The following is a 12,712-nucleotide window of genomic DNA, read 5'->3' as shown; positions in this document are numbered from 1 at the left end:
AAGTTTGGCAGAAAGCAAAGCATAAGTAAACCTAGATGACCAGGATAAGGTATAGCTGGAACTGTAATAAGGATATCAGGGCATGTTAGGTTAAACTGGCTATAAAGTTTTCAAGAAGAATTTGCCCTAGAAATACCCTGATATTGAGTACTGGGTGGTACTGGTGGCCTAGATGCCTGGGTAGGCTCTGGAAGACTTTGAGTTTTTAGGTCATTCCTTGATATGAGAATCTAGTAGTAAAAAACACATGTGTATTATACATAGTTGTTTGCATACCTGTTCAGCAGGTTATCAGATTCCTTTGAAGCTCTGGGTTAATAACCATATTTAGAAGGTGGCTTTGTGAATGTGGTTGTTGGATGATCTTTGTAGGTAATTCCATCATGCAGCAGACATTAGTCTCTTCTAAAATGCTGTATCTGTTAATTAGAAGGGAAAACTTAAGAAAACTGATCAAGGCATAAATTGTTCAATGCAGTTTTCTCTGGAAAATGTTGTCTCTATAATAATTCAGTGCTGCCATAATGCAAAATATCCTTGGGAACAAGATGACCTGTACCTTAGATACTTAATAAATGTTTGTTAAACTGAAAGGGAAACAAAGGGCTTCCCATGTAGACTTTCCTACAGGGAAAAGAAGGTTGGCCACGTATCCTAGATTTCAAGACCCTTTGATAGTTAACCTTCTCATTATAAATGAACAAATTGTTATTCTAGTTTACACACTGGCCTCTTGTGTATTGAGTTAGCACAAACTTCATCCCTTGAGTATGATCAACTCTGGGCACCCTGACAAAATAAAGTTTCTGGACTTGCAAAACCAAGGAATGAGCCCTGGAAAATATGACTTGACTGAGGCAATGTCATCCTGAGGCTGGCCTGAGCAGCCCAGCTGGCCTCTCCCTGTGACATTTCTAGCATGGTTGTTTAGAACAGCAACTCTATTTAAATCAATTTGACCTCCTGCAATAAAAATCTTTGAGACACGAAGGAGTCGTTAGCAAAACATTGTTGTAATCATCGCTAATGCAAGAGGACTGAGTAATTTATTAGAAACCATGGTGAGTTACTAAAATACACTGGCTGAAAAATGCCTCCTAATTCTAGAGTCTAGCGTGGGGAGTTACTAATTGTGTACAGCTTGTGACTGTTCATGGGTAGCGACCTAGTGACAGACTGTTCCATTTTCAGGCTACAGCTAGTGAGTGAGTACTAAAACACTTGTAACAAAACAAAGCAAAGGAAACTGCTTTTTTGGCCTGTTTTGTATTTTTTGTATTATGCTATACTTCATTGCTTCTTGAGTTATGCCAGGGTTGCACATTTCTGAGTGTCTCATTCTTTTTGTTCATAGAATCATAGAACTTTCCCACAATTCTGAAGAGTTAGACATAATGACCTGTAAAAACAAGATTTTTTTTCCAACGTGGCAAACATTCCAGTAACAATTACTGATTATTCAGTTTCAGTTCACCCACAAAAAGATAGTTTTAACTAAGTAGTTCAACAAAATATCATTTCTTTCCAGATTTCATTAGAAGGAAAGAGTTTTCTCACCCCTCAGAATTTCACAAATTCTCCCTAAGATTTGTCAATTTCCATGGTATTAAACCATGGTATGTGAAAGAAGTCACAGTATATACAATACCCATCCTTTAACTTTACCTAATGTCAAGTAATTTAATTCTTATTATTTTTTTAACTTTTTTAATTGATAATTCTTATTTTTATATTAAATCAACAACTGATATGCTATGGCTTAAAGGCAAAACTTGAGAAGACAAAAAAATCCTGGGTTTTTTTTGGTGGGCAACTTATGCTGCTACCTGGGTGGGAGGTTGCGGATGGTAATGTTAGTGGCTTTGCTCAAATACCTCTCATTTGGGGGATGTTCAGTGGAAAGTCTGAGGCTCTGCTTGCCATTGGGATTGGTCCAGAAGCACCTTTGCTTTTTGTTTTTCCTATTTATCACTTCACTGAGAAATGCCTGAATACCTTTTAATGTAGATTGAATTGCCTGGTCTCAGCCTGGTCCTAACTCAGAAAGGAGTTTGTGACACCAGAACATCTTGAGGGAGCATGTGGCACAAGCCCCATTAGCAGAAACTATATCAGCCCTGTGGGAGCAGGGCAGCTATTGGTTGGAAAGGGGGTTTGGATCTGGCTATAGCAGGGTGGGGGAAAGGGAGAGAAACTGCTAGTATAGCTAGAGAGATGAGAATAATCACACGCAATGTTTTAATTTGAAGGTAAGAGAAGGCAATCCTCATCAAAAATAATTCTCAAATCCCAGATTTAGATTTTTTAAATTGAATGGATTCTAAACAAGAGCATGGAGAGGAGTGTCAGTAAGAATGAGGCCCCGGGGATCTCTGGAGAGAGTGAGAAGCGGGGAAAAAAGAAAGCGAAAACATTACCCTTCACGTTAGCTAGGTGATCTGTGAGAATGCCAAAAGGAATATTCACCAAGGATACAAGCTGCCAACTTAGTATTTAATGGTATCAGTAGGGATTTCCTCAGAAAAAAAGATCATTAAGAAAATTTCAATTTCTGTTCACTGTAAAAAGAGTTTGTCACGGCAGACAGGATTATAAACTCAGAAGTGAAAAGTAAAAAGCAAGTCTAGAAAAATAAGATCAGCAGCAATGTGTGAGGGGAGAAGTCACATTAAGCAGCTTGTGATTGCTGTTGAATGAAAAAGGAGAACATCTGAAAGTGTGCTTGTGAAATGCCCCAGGTGGGGTCATGCCCAGCTGGTGGCCATGGCAGAGATGCACGTACCTGAACAGGGCAAGCAAAAGGAGCACACAAGACGGGAAAGATTTAGCAGGGATTTACCACTGGAACTGGCATAACTTTTATTACAGTTAAAGCTAGAGCCAGATGATAGAAATATTGAAAACAATTTGTTTTTTAATGTATTCGAGTTCTTCAAAAAGGAGGTCTATCAGCAAAGTATTACACCATTTAAATCTAATATCCTGTATTTCTGTATGGCTACAAATGGAAAACTTCAAAAAATAGTATGCATAAATAAATGACCCAATCAACAGTGCTTGATTATGATACTTGCATGTATATTTTTCCAGGACTAAATAACAGAGCAGGCATATTAAAGACCAACCAACTAGGTTTCTTTGAAGTTCACACCTTTGAAAAATATTGGTGAGAAACAGGCAATCCTGATTTGAAGGAACATATGTTCTGGCATTTTTTAAAGTAACATTAACTGAAAAACAGGACAATTGTTTCAAAAACATGATTAGGCACAATTATAGGGGTGGGTGGATAATATAATTTCAAACAAACCAGTGAACATTTTAGACCTTTTCTGAAAGAATTTAGGATATTTGGATTTTGCAAACAGGTAACTCACTTCATTTTCACTTTAGCTTCTCCAAACAGAACGGATGATAATGCAGCCTTGCAGTTTAGAAGAAATCCACAGTTTAAAAGAAAACTGTTGACTATCTCTCTGGGAAGAATTATACAGGTAATAAAATGAGTAAAGTCAACTTTTCTCATGACTGACTGACTGTATGGTTACTGACCCTGGTACATGACTTTGCTGAGGTTGCTCTACGTGACATACGTGCAAGCTCTTGTTAAAAAAAAAAAAGTTAATCTTGAATTTTATGATTTTTGTGTAAATTTGCAAACTTTCTCTCTCTCATTAGATTAGTTAAAACAATACAAATACATTTTTCACTGGGCTGATTTCTAGGCAAGTAGGTTTGCAGTTTATCTGTGTTAGCTTCTCCTATCTCCCTTTTACTTCCTCTCTCACAGCCTCCTTCGCCCCAGGAGCCAGCCTGGTGCCCTGTTCTGCTTCCTGGCAGCTCAGGACTCCACTGTGGTATCCTTCTAAGCTTGCTCTCTAGGGCACAGCCTTACACACCAGACTAGTGGTCTCCAAACCTTTTTTGACTGAATTCCCTATCAGAAAGAATTTTGAGCATACCCCCAATCTTTATAAATTTGATGTGCATATATTACTGTTAATATATTATGAATACAATAAAACATACTGAAACAGAAAATTTTAAATAGATGAGATTGAAGTAAATCATATTTTAAATAATTTTAAAATGTATTACTAATAATAATACAAAGTATTCTTTTCTCTAAAATGTTACTGTCAACAAAGCTTTTAGGGAGAACAATAACTGAATGTGCCTCATTTTTTAAATCTTGGTTCAACATTTTGTGATACAGCAATGCAGATACCTGCTTTTATATTCAGTTTATTTAAAGGTTCTCTGAAAAGAGTTCACAAAAATATGGGCATTTAAATGGAAGAACTGCTTCATTAGCTGGATTACTAAATTACACTTATTTTTCAGTCTCATCACTCATTATGCAAAGATTGTGGTTAAATCTGATGTGTACTTTTCCATCTTGCCTAATGTTACTTAAGTGGATCCAAAAATTCTATATGATATCAGAGTTTTTATAGGTTACATACATTTTTTTCCATCACAAAAATTACGTAACAAAGGAAATATTTTCAAATATCAACATAGCATAGCAGGTAATGGCACAGAGCCTGAAGCCAGTTGTCTTAAGTTAGAATGTCAGCTCCTGGATTCTCACTACTTCTACAGTTGTGGACAAGTTACTTAGCCTCTCCATGCCACAATTTTCTCTCCTGTAAATTTGGATAGTAATAGATCCTTCTCAAAAGGGTTGTTATGAGAATTAAATAAGTCAATATTTGTAAAGCACTTAATATGATATCTGGTATATAGTAAATATATTTAAGTATGTAAAGGAACATAGGGAGAATTCTCATGCCCTGCTCTTGGGAGTGTAATACTTAAAATCACTTTTGAAATCAGCTGGTATTATCTACCACAGTTGGACACACACATTCTCTGTGACCCAGCAGACCTACCAAGATACTATATTTTAAAATGAGTGATCCTAGCAACTTTATTTGTAATAGGCAAAAATCAGAAATAACCTACATGTCCATCTACAATGGAGTGGATAATGATTATTTATATATGCACTGGTTGCTGTTCAGCAATAAAAAGGAATGAAAGGGATAAACCACACCTGCAACAGCATAAATGAATCTTACAAATGATGATGAGAATAAGAACAAAGACACAAAAGAATGTGTTATAGTGTGATATCACTTATATGAAGTTCAAAGAAAAGAACCAAAATATTAGTTTAGGAATGCACATATAGGTGGTAAAACTGTAAGGAAAAATAAACAAATAATCATCACAAAAGTCAGGCTTATGATTATCTCTAAGGAAAAAAAAAAAGAGGACTGTAACTGAGAAGGGGCACCAGTGGTATGTGTGTATGTCTGTGTGTGTGGAAGTGTGAGTGTGTGCACCCTTGCATGAATGCTGATAATGCTCTATTTTCTGGCCTGTGAGATTGCTTAGGAATGTTTCTTTTACAATTATTAACTATGTGCACAGGTATTATGCACTTTTCTGTATGTGTGTTATATTCACAGTGAAGAGTTAAAAAAAAAAACACTACTACACAAGTCTTGTTTTTAACAAAATTAACCTCAGTTTCTGGCTCCAGCTTCTTTGCTGGAATAACTGGTGTATGAGATATATCTTAAATGAATTTCATGTTGTTGCTCTCACTGCAACTTTAGTTTGGAGGAATCCTTCCTTTCTTTAAAAAAACCCTTTTTTTAGTCTAAGTAACTCATCCATCAGTGGTTACACTTACACAACTTTTGCATAAAACACAGCTTTTATTTTTTAAAAGTCAATTATTATTGCATATATCATTGAAAGATATAATAGAAAAAGAATATCTTCTCTACTATAGCTTTCCTTCAGTGGTTTACAGAATTGTCATTTAAAAATGTATTTCATAATTGAAACACAATCTAGTAAATACCACACTGAAACAGAATCTATGATATACCATAGCAAGAGACATATTAAAAACTTTTGTGCTTTCAGTTTAACCTTACAATAAATTCCCCACATTGTGCAACATGTTCCAAACTTGTGTTTTTGAGTCTTTAGCAATGTTTTATATGCATGTTTTCAAGGTCTTTGCTATCAAAGGAATGCTGTTTTTTCCCATTTGTGCTCCATGTATTATTTCAAATATTTTTCTCTTCACAAGAAGAAAACTGTCTTCCCACTGGTGTGTTGCTTTTTGACTTTTCAGTTTTAAGAAAGCTCAGAAGAGGCTTCATGGTATTTATAATTGGTGAGTTTTCTTTAAAGTATTGGCTTGAATGCTACATCCCTTAAATATGCTGGAAATACTGTTGAGCTTTCTACTGGAGTTTGGATGTCTAGTTTTCAAGTGGTTAGCTAATTGTGACTGGTTCAGAGCATCATTATCTATTAACTTTAATACACACTTTGGGTAAAGTTGATGTTAGCAAAAGTAAATGTAAATCCAAACTTAGTTTTAAAAATCATTTTAATCATTATGGCCAACTTCTTGTCAGGTCTGATCAGCTGTTAGTTTTTGATCTTGCAGTGTGGCTCCCAAAGGGTGCCAGAAACGTCCACTCAGCCCATGGCATTTGCTTGCTCTTGCATTATCAACACTGTCTCCATTGGTCCATGCTGTAATAGTTTACTTAAATATCATCCATAAATCCATTTAGTCAGATACAGAAACTGCAACATGTGGCAATACGTTGAGAGTGAACAAAGCAGAGAGCCCTCGCCTCCCCCAGCTGTGTGCTGCTGTGCTCCCACCCTCTCCCCAAAACGCCCCAGGAGCCTGCCCCCTTACAGATCAGGTTGGGGTGCCACTACCAATAGTCATGTTAAATATTAGGAGAGCTTAATTTCTTTCCCCTTTTTTTTAATTTTTGGTAAAAAATATGTGTTTGTAAATAAAAATTCAATACTTTATTCTGGAATTCCAGTAGTCATTTTCTACTCCCCTAAATTTTGTTTTTAACATTAGAAATCCCTTCTTTTTAATGAAAATAAACATGAAACTCTAATTAAAAAAAATAAAGATGTCAATAAGACTGCTCTGACTGACTGAGATGAAAGGGGGAGGTGCTCAGATCTCCCTAGGCATCTTTCTCCCCCACCTCCTCAGATTCCTTGGTGGAAACCTAGTTTCCTTGAAATATGGTTGGAAAATCTTACTCCAAGCCTAGCTCTTCAGACCTGCCCTTACCAACACTTGTTTTCTCTCTAGTCATTAAGGAGATAGCATGATTTCCAAAGGCTGGAATATAAATATTCACAGTCCGGGGACCAGTAATAGCTGGCCAAGTTATCTTACACGTACCTTACACTGACATGTGGTTACATTTCATCTAGGGGTAAGAACATCCAGCAGAATGAATATGAAATGGTGGCATTCCAGCCTCGAAAATAGAAAAACATACTGTTTGGGCTGAAGGACCTTCCTTGTGTGTTCCACAGTGACCTTGAGGTTGGAGGACATATGATAATCCAATTTGTTACACTCTGGTAAAAGTGAAAAAAAATTAATGCTATTAATGAGGGAAACTACAAACATATAAACCAAATAAAATTTGTAAATAAAGGGGAAATAATTATTTAAAAAGTAGTCTTAAAATAATTATGAAAAGAGTCTTTAAGATACCAGGAAATGGACCATCTGTGATATTATATTAACCAAAATAAGTAATACTAGCTGGTGTAATAATTGACCCCAAAATGTCTGGCTTAACTCAATATTTAAGATCTATTTTCTCACTCATATCAAAGTACAATGCATGCTGTGAGGAGCTTCTGCTATAATCCGTCATTCAGGGACCCATGCTGTAGATTAACAAATTCAAACACATGGCTTCAAGGTTGATCTGGCTTCATCCAGTTGGTAGATGGAAGATAAAAAAAAAATGGAGAAGGCATACCTCTTAACTGCTCAGCAGGGGTCATGTTCCACTAGTAAGAATTAATCACGGGGCCCTATGTACATGCAAACACTTTGGGAAATGTAGTTCTTCTATGGGTCCTGGAAGAGAAAATGGGTTTGGTGAGCATCCAATCAGGCTTTGTTATAGATACAAAGGTTGGCCTAAGGGATTCCCAATCTATAACTTGAGTATCACCAGGTCTGACTTTGGAAATCTCTTAGGAAGTCTCTACCACTCTCTTTTCTGCCTGTTATAATAAAGAGATCAGAACATAGCACTAATTGTAGCTCTTGCTGTTCCCTGAACAAGCCACAATCTTCCGTGCCTCTACACCTTTGCATGTGATTTGCATATGATGGTCGTCCATTCTTTACAATGCTTCTAACCTCCCCTTCCTCCAAATCTAGCAAACTCCTCATCTTTTAATACCAAGACAATGGTTACTTCCTCCATGAACTTCTCTCTGAAGGCACTGATCTCTTTTTAATGTACATTCGACTTTATCTTCATACTTTGTACCTACCTCTATTACTGAATGCATAAGCCTGTATTATAATTTTTAAGGAATCAGTATGCTTTCACTATTGAAGTGGATGCATTAATATTCACAATATAGTGACCATTAATAATAGATTTAGCTTCCCAAAGGCAGGAACTGAGTCTTGTGTATTTTAGTATCTCCCATGCCTTCCCAGCACAAGCCTGGCTCACATGCTCAATAACTGAGAGAAAAATGAATGCGGCTTCCCTTTCTGCCACTTCCCAGCCAACTCTAACACTCAAGCTCTCTCTCTCCCTCTCTGTATTGTGGTAAAAAACATATAACATAAAACTTATCATCTTAACCATTTTTAAGTGTGCATTAATGTTAACTGTATGCACCTTGTTTGCAACAGATCTTTAGACATCTTCATCTTAAAAAAAGGGAACTCTATACTCATTGAACTCATTTCCCTCTCCCCTCAGCCTCTAAGAGTTTGAATACCTTAGATACCTCATATAAGTGGAATAATGCAGTATTTGTCTTTTTTATGACTAGCTTATTGCCCTCAAGATTCATTCACGTTGCAACATACAATAGGATCGCTCTCTCTTTTAAGGCTAAATATTTCATTGTGTGTAATATACCACATTCTCTCTATCCATTCATCCATTTCAGTGTCTTAGTTTTTTTGACTTATGGTAACCAGAAGGAACTGATGACCCAAGAGAAAATGTGATCTTGTATTCTTAAATATTTCAGGATAGTTTAGATTCTAGAGACTAAAAGAGAAATTACACTTGAGTGCAAACAGAAATTAGATTTTTTAAAAAATCAGTGACTATATAAAGGATGCCTCCCATTATACCGTATCTGAGCATGAGAAACTATTAAACTACTTTCAGCAGAGCAACCAGGGCCCATAATAAAATGCTGTTCACATTCCCAAGGCCTCTTACCCTAGTCTTTTCACTGCACTACTCAGCACCTCCTGTTCCATACCCTCAAAATAGCTCTGTTGAGAAAAGAAACAGCAACACGTTAAAGTAGGGCTAAATAAATAAATAAATAAGAGATAAACAAGAACTCTTTCAACACAGAGCACTTGTAAGAATTTTCATGTTTAGGGAGAAGTGGAGGAGCCCCAGAGTAAACTCTGGCCCTTTTTGGAATTGGTGGATTCCAGTATTCATTTGCACTGAGGTAGTCTGAGGCCCTTCAGGGACATTCATAACCTTTACTTCAGTGCCTTATCATCAAAGAATCTAAAGTATCCTTGCCATTAGCATGATCATTATTTTTTCATTTGGTCTGAGGCGCTGTTAAACATGTAGCCATAATGTGTATTCAAAAACCTCCCAGTAAACTAGCGTTTAGCTTGTAAACACGTTAAACACCTCACACGTAACTACTTTCTAAAACTATCACAGTAAGAACCGCAATACTTAAAAAAAAAAAAAAAGAACAATTTTTGGTAAAAGATGCTAAATATAGCTTGCAGTAGTCAATAATCCTCCCAAAGCGGTATTAGAGAATTAATTGGTGTGCGAACAAAGAACCATTTCTGCACCAGCATGAATGTTGCCTTTATGTTTTTCTGACAAGTATGATTCTAGAAAACAGCTGTAGTACACGTTGACGAAAGATAAAGCGGCAGACGTGGTAAAACACTTTTGATCAAGACCAAGAGGAGAAAAAAATCGGGTGGCTGCAGCGACCAGCGGGCTGGAGTCTCCAGCTTCCCTCACCTCTTTTCTTCCAGTCTTTAGGGAGCAGGGGCCTCACCGCCCCAGCCCCACCCCCCTTTCCTGGCTCTGGTTACAGCCTTTCGAGTTGAACAAACTTGCTGCAGGCGGATTGGCGATCGGGAGCTCCCGGACTGGGGCGCTGTATTTATTAATTTATATTCCGCGGCGCCCCGTGTGGGCCGCTCCTTTGTATCCCGCGGCCGCCGCCCGGGCTCCGGGGCCTCAGCGGGGAGCGCGGCCCCCACGTTCGCCGACCCCCAAGGCCGGCACGTGCTGCTCCCGCCTGCCCAGCCCGCCGAGGGGGCGGAGGCCCGGCTTTTCTCCTCACCCCTTCTGGGCCAGAAGGAGGAGGAGCAGCAGCAGCAGCAAGCAGCAGGAGCGGCAGCAGGAGGCGACAGCTGCCGGGCCGGGGGAGCGCGGCGGAGCGGGGCTGCGGCGCCCGGCGACTCTCGGCGGCGGGGGATGTTCCCGGGCACTTCCTGACTGGCTGGCAGCGCGCACACGGCCGGACTCGCACGCCCCCGGCCCCCCTGGCTCGCTCGCTCGCTGGCTCGCGCCGGCCCGCGCTGCGTCGGCCGCGCAGCTGTGGAGGCGCGCTAGGGGGACGCGGCCGGGAATGAACTGATTGCGGGCAAATACGCCGCCGACGGGCCGCGAGAGGCCGTGAGGAGCCTCTTTTCTCCGAGTCGCCGCCCTGCCCTTGGATTTGAGATCATGTACGTACGCATCGCGGTCCTGCCATTGTCTCTGCCTCAGCGCGTGCGGTGCGCCCCAGGGCGAGGGGCTCGTGCCATCCTCGCCGCGCGCTGCCCACCCCCTCGCACTTCCTGTTCTGCTGAAAGTGATCCTCGCGCTGACCACGCGCCTCTTCTCCCCCTCGCCCTCGTCTCTGTCGCGTAGGTCCATTCACATCGTGGCGCTGGGGAACGAGGGGGACGCGTTTCACCAGGACAATCGGCCGTCAGGGCTCATCCGCACTTACCTGGGGAGAAGCCCGCTGGTCTCAGGAGACGAAAGCAGCTTGTTGCTGAACGCGACCAGCACGGTCGCGCGTCCGGTGTTCACCGAGTATCAGGCCAGCGCGTTTGGGAATGTCAAGCTAGTGGTCCACGACTGTCCTGTCTGGGTAAGGGGCCGCAGCTGCTCTGTGCAGAGGCCGACGGAGCTTTTCTTTCTTTATTTCCTTCTTTTTCTCCTCCCTCCTTTTCCCCTTTCACGAATGTGGACCGTCCGGTCACCTGGGTAGAGCTTTTAAACATTTTGGGAGAAATCTTTGGTCCTTCGTTTCATTGGGCAGGAGCCAGCCTAGTCAAACAACGCTCTTAGAAGGCTCTTAGAAGGCAAGAAGCCCCAGTGGGAACGTGAAGCACTTACGCGTACACTTCACGACCGTGGGTTGTCCCTTGGTAGACAACTGACAGTTAAATGTGCCAACCCTAAGGGACAGGGTCACTGAGTTTCACCAGCAGAGAGCAATATCTTTCATGCCTACCCTGTGGGTGTTATAGTAATACTAGTGTTCTAAAAATAAAGCTCTCTGAAAGCTCAGCACAGCAAAAATGCATTTCACTGAGGCAGCTCAGAAATAGGACCCCTGGAAAGGAGGAGAAAAGACAGGGAGAGACTGAGAATTAATTTTAAACGACTCATTTATAGCACTATCCACCGTTGAAAATTTTAATTAATGCTTTTAGTTTTAATAATGCAGATACTCTTAATATATTTAGCCATTTGTTTTTAATGACTCATAAATCAGAAATATTACTAATACTGTTCTGGGATTTTAAAAAGCTTTAAACTTGTGATAATTAAAAAAATTGTAATGAAGTTGACAAATCCTAATCTAATTCTTGAGTGATAAAAGGAGAAAATACATAAATGTTTTCAGTACACAATAGCATCATATTTTGAATGTTTTCACATAATGTTATTCCAAAGTTTCTGGTTTTTTGCTGGTATTGAAGTTATATTGCAACTAAAGATTATATTTTATAACAAAAAAGTTTAATGTCCAAAAAAGAAAATGTGGATTATGATTATGTGGGATTTACATTTAAACTGCAATTTAAAAAACTGAATGAGTGGCTTTAGGGAGCTAATACATCTTTCTAAAGAAATATGTAGAATGTACATAGAAACATTTCTTATACAGATTTCCATATTATGGAAAGAAAAGATCATATGCTCAAATAAATTTTCAGCTGAAGTAAATGTATATTGATACGCTGAAATAAATGAAAAAGTCTTTTTCAATAACAGGGATGCTATTAAACTCCAAATTGTAAAAGTGATGTTACTGATCATAAGGATCATCATTGTAAAACTTACTATTGAGTTCATGAGAGCAAAAGAAACACTTTTACTTTGGTCATTTAATTGTGAAAGATCTTACAGTCTAAAAACTTACTGGTTCTACACTCAGCTGAACAAATGTTGAGTGAACAGAGTAAGTAAATGTAGGAAAAACAAAATAAGCTGAATTAGGGGGTTAGGATAACCTTTCCTGTTTTTGCTGTTTATGTTGTTAATTTAGCAAAAAGTAATTCTTGTAATCCCATGGATTGTAGTAAATGAAATCTTTCAAATGGTCTGATTTTTAAAAATTTATTGATCAGTAATAAATACTAATTTAT

General features: G+C 39.1%; 1 protein-coding gene and 1 long non-coding RNA gene across 5 annotated transcripts in view; one reads left to right on the top strand and one right to left on the bottom strand.

Moving 5' to 3' along the window:
* Positions 1–294: 294 nt before the first annotated feature.
* Positions 295–10,970, bottom strand: LOC107034418 (uncharacterized). 4 transcript variants are annotated; one of them, XR_001459963.3, is made up of 5 exons: positions 10,080–10,209; positions 9,291–9,346; positions 7,848–7,948; positions 7,253–7,434; positions 295–419 (listed from the first exon to the last, which is right to left on the bottom strand). It is a non-coding gene; the product is annotated as an uncharacterized lncRNA (long non-coding RNA). The 4 variants fall into 4 exon arrangements; XR_012071313.1 differs by having other exon boundaries at positions 305–419; positions 7,353–7,434; XR_001459962.3 differs by lacking the exons at positions 295–419; positions 10,080–10,209 and adding an exon at positions 10,804–10,970 and having other exon boundaries at positions 5,823–7,434.
* RHOBTB3 (Rho related BTB domain containing 3) overlaps positions 10,187–12,712 on the top strand; it is a 47,480-nt gene continuing 44,954 nt past the window's right edge. Inside the window, exons 1-2 of the mRNA XM_006212947.4 lie at positions 10,187–10,795; positions 10,980–11,205. Of these exons, the coding sequence (XP_006213009.1) occupies positions 10,794–10,795; positions 10,980–11,205 (228 nt within the window). The 5' untranslated portion in view covers positions 10,187–10,793. The remainder of the gene's footprint in view (positions 10,796–10,979; positions 11,206–12,712) is intronic.

The sequence above is a fragment of the Vicugna pacos genome, chromosome 3, assembly GCF_048564905.1.
Source record: "Vicugna pacos chromosome 3, VicPac4, whole genome shotgun sequence".
Classification (NCBI taxonomy): Eukaryota; Metazoa; Chordata; class Mammalia; order Artiodactyla; family Camelidae; genus Vicugna; species Vicugna pacos.
The sequence above is the reverse complement of the archived record's forward strand: the minus strand, read 5'-3'. Positions and strand labels throughout refer to the sequence as shown.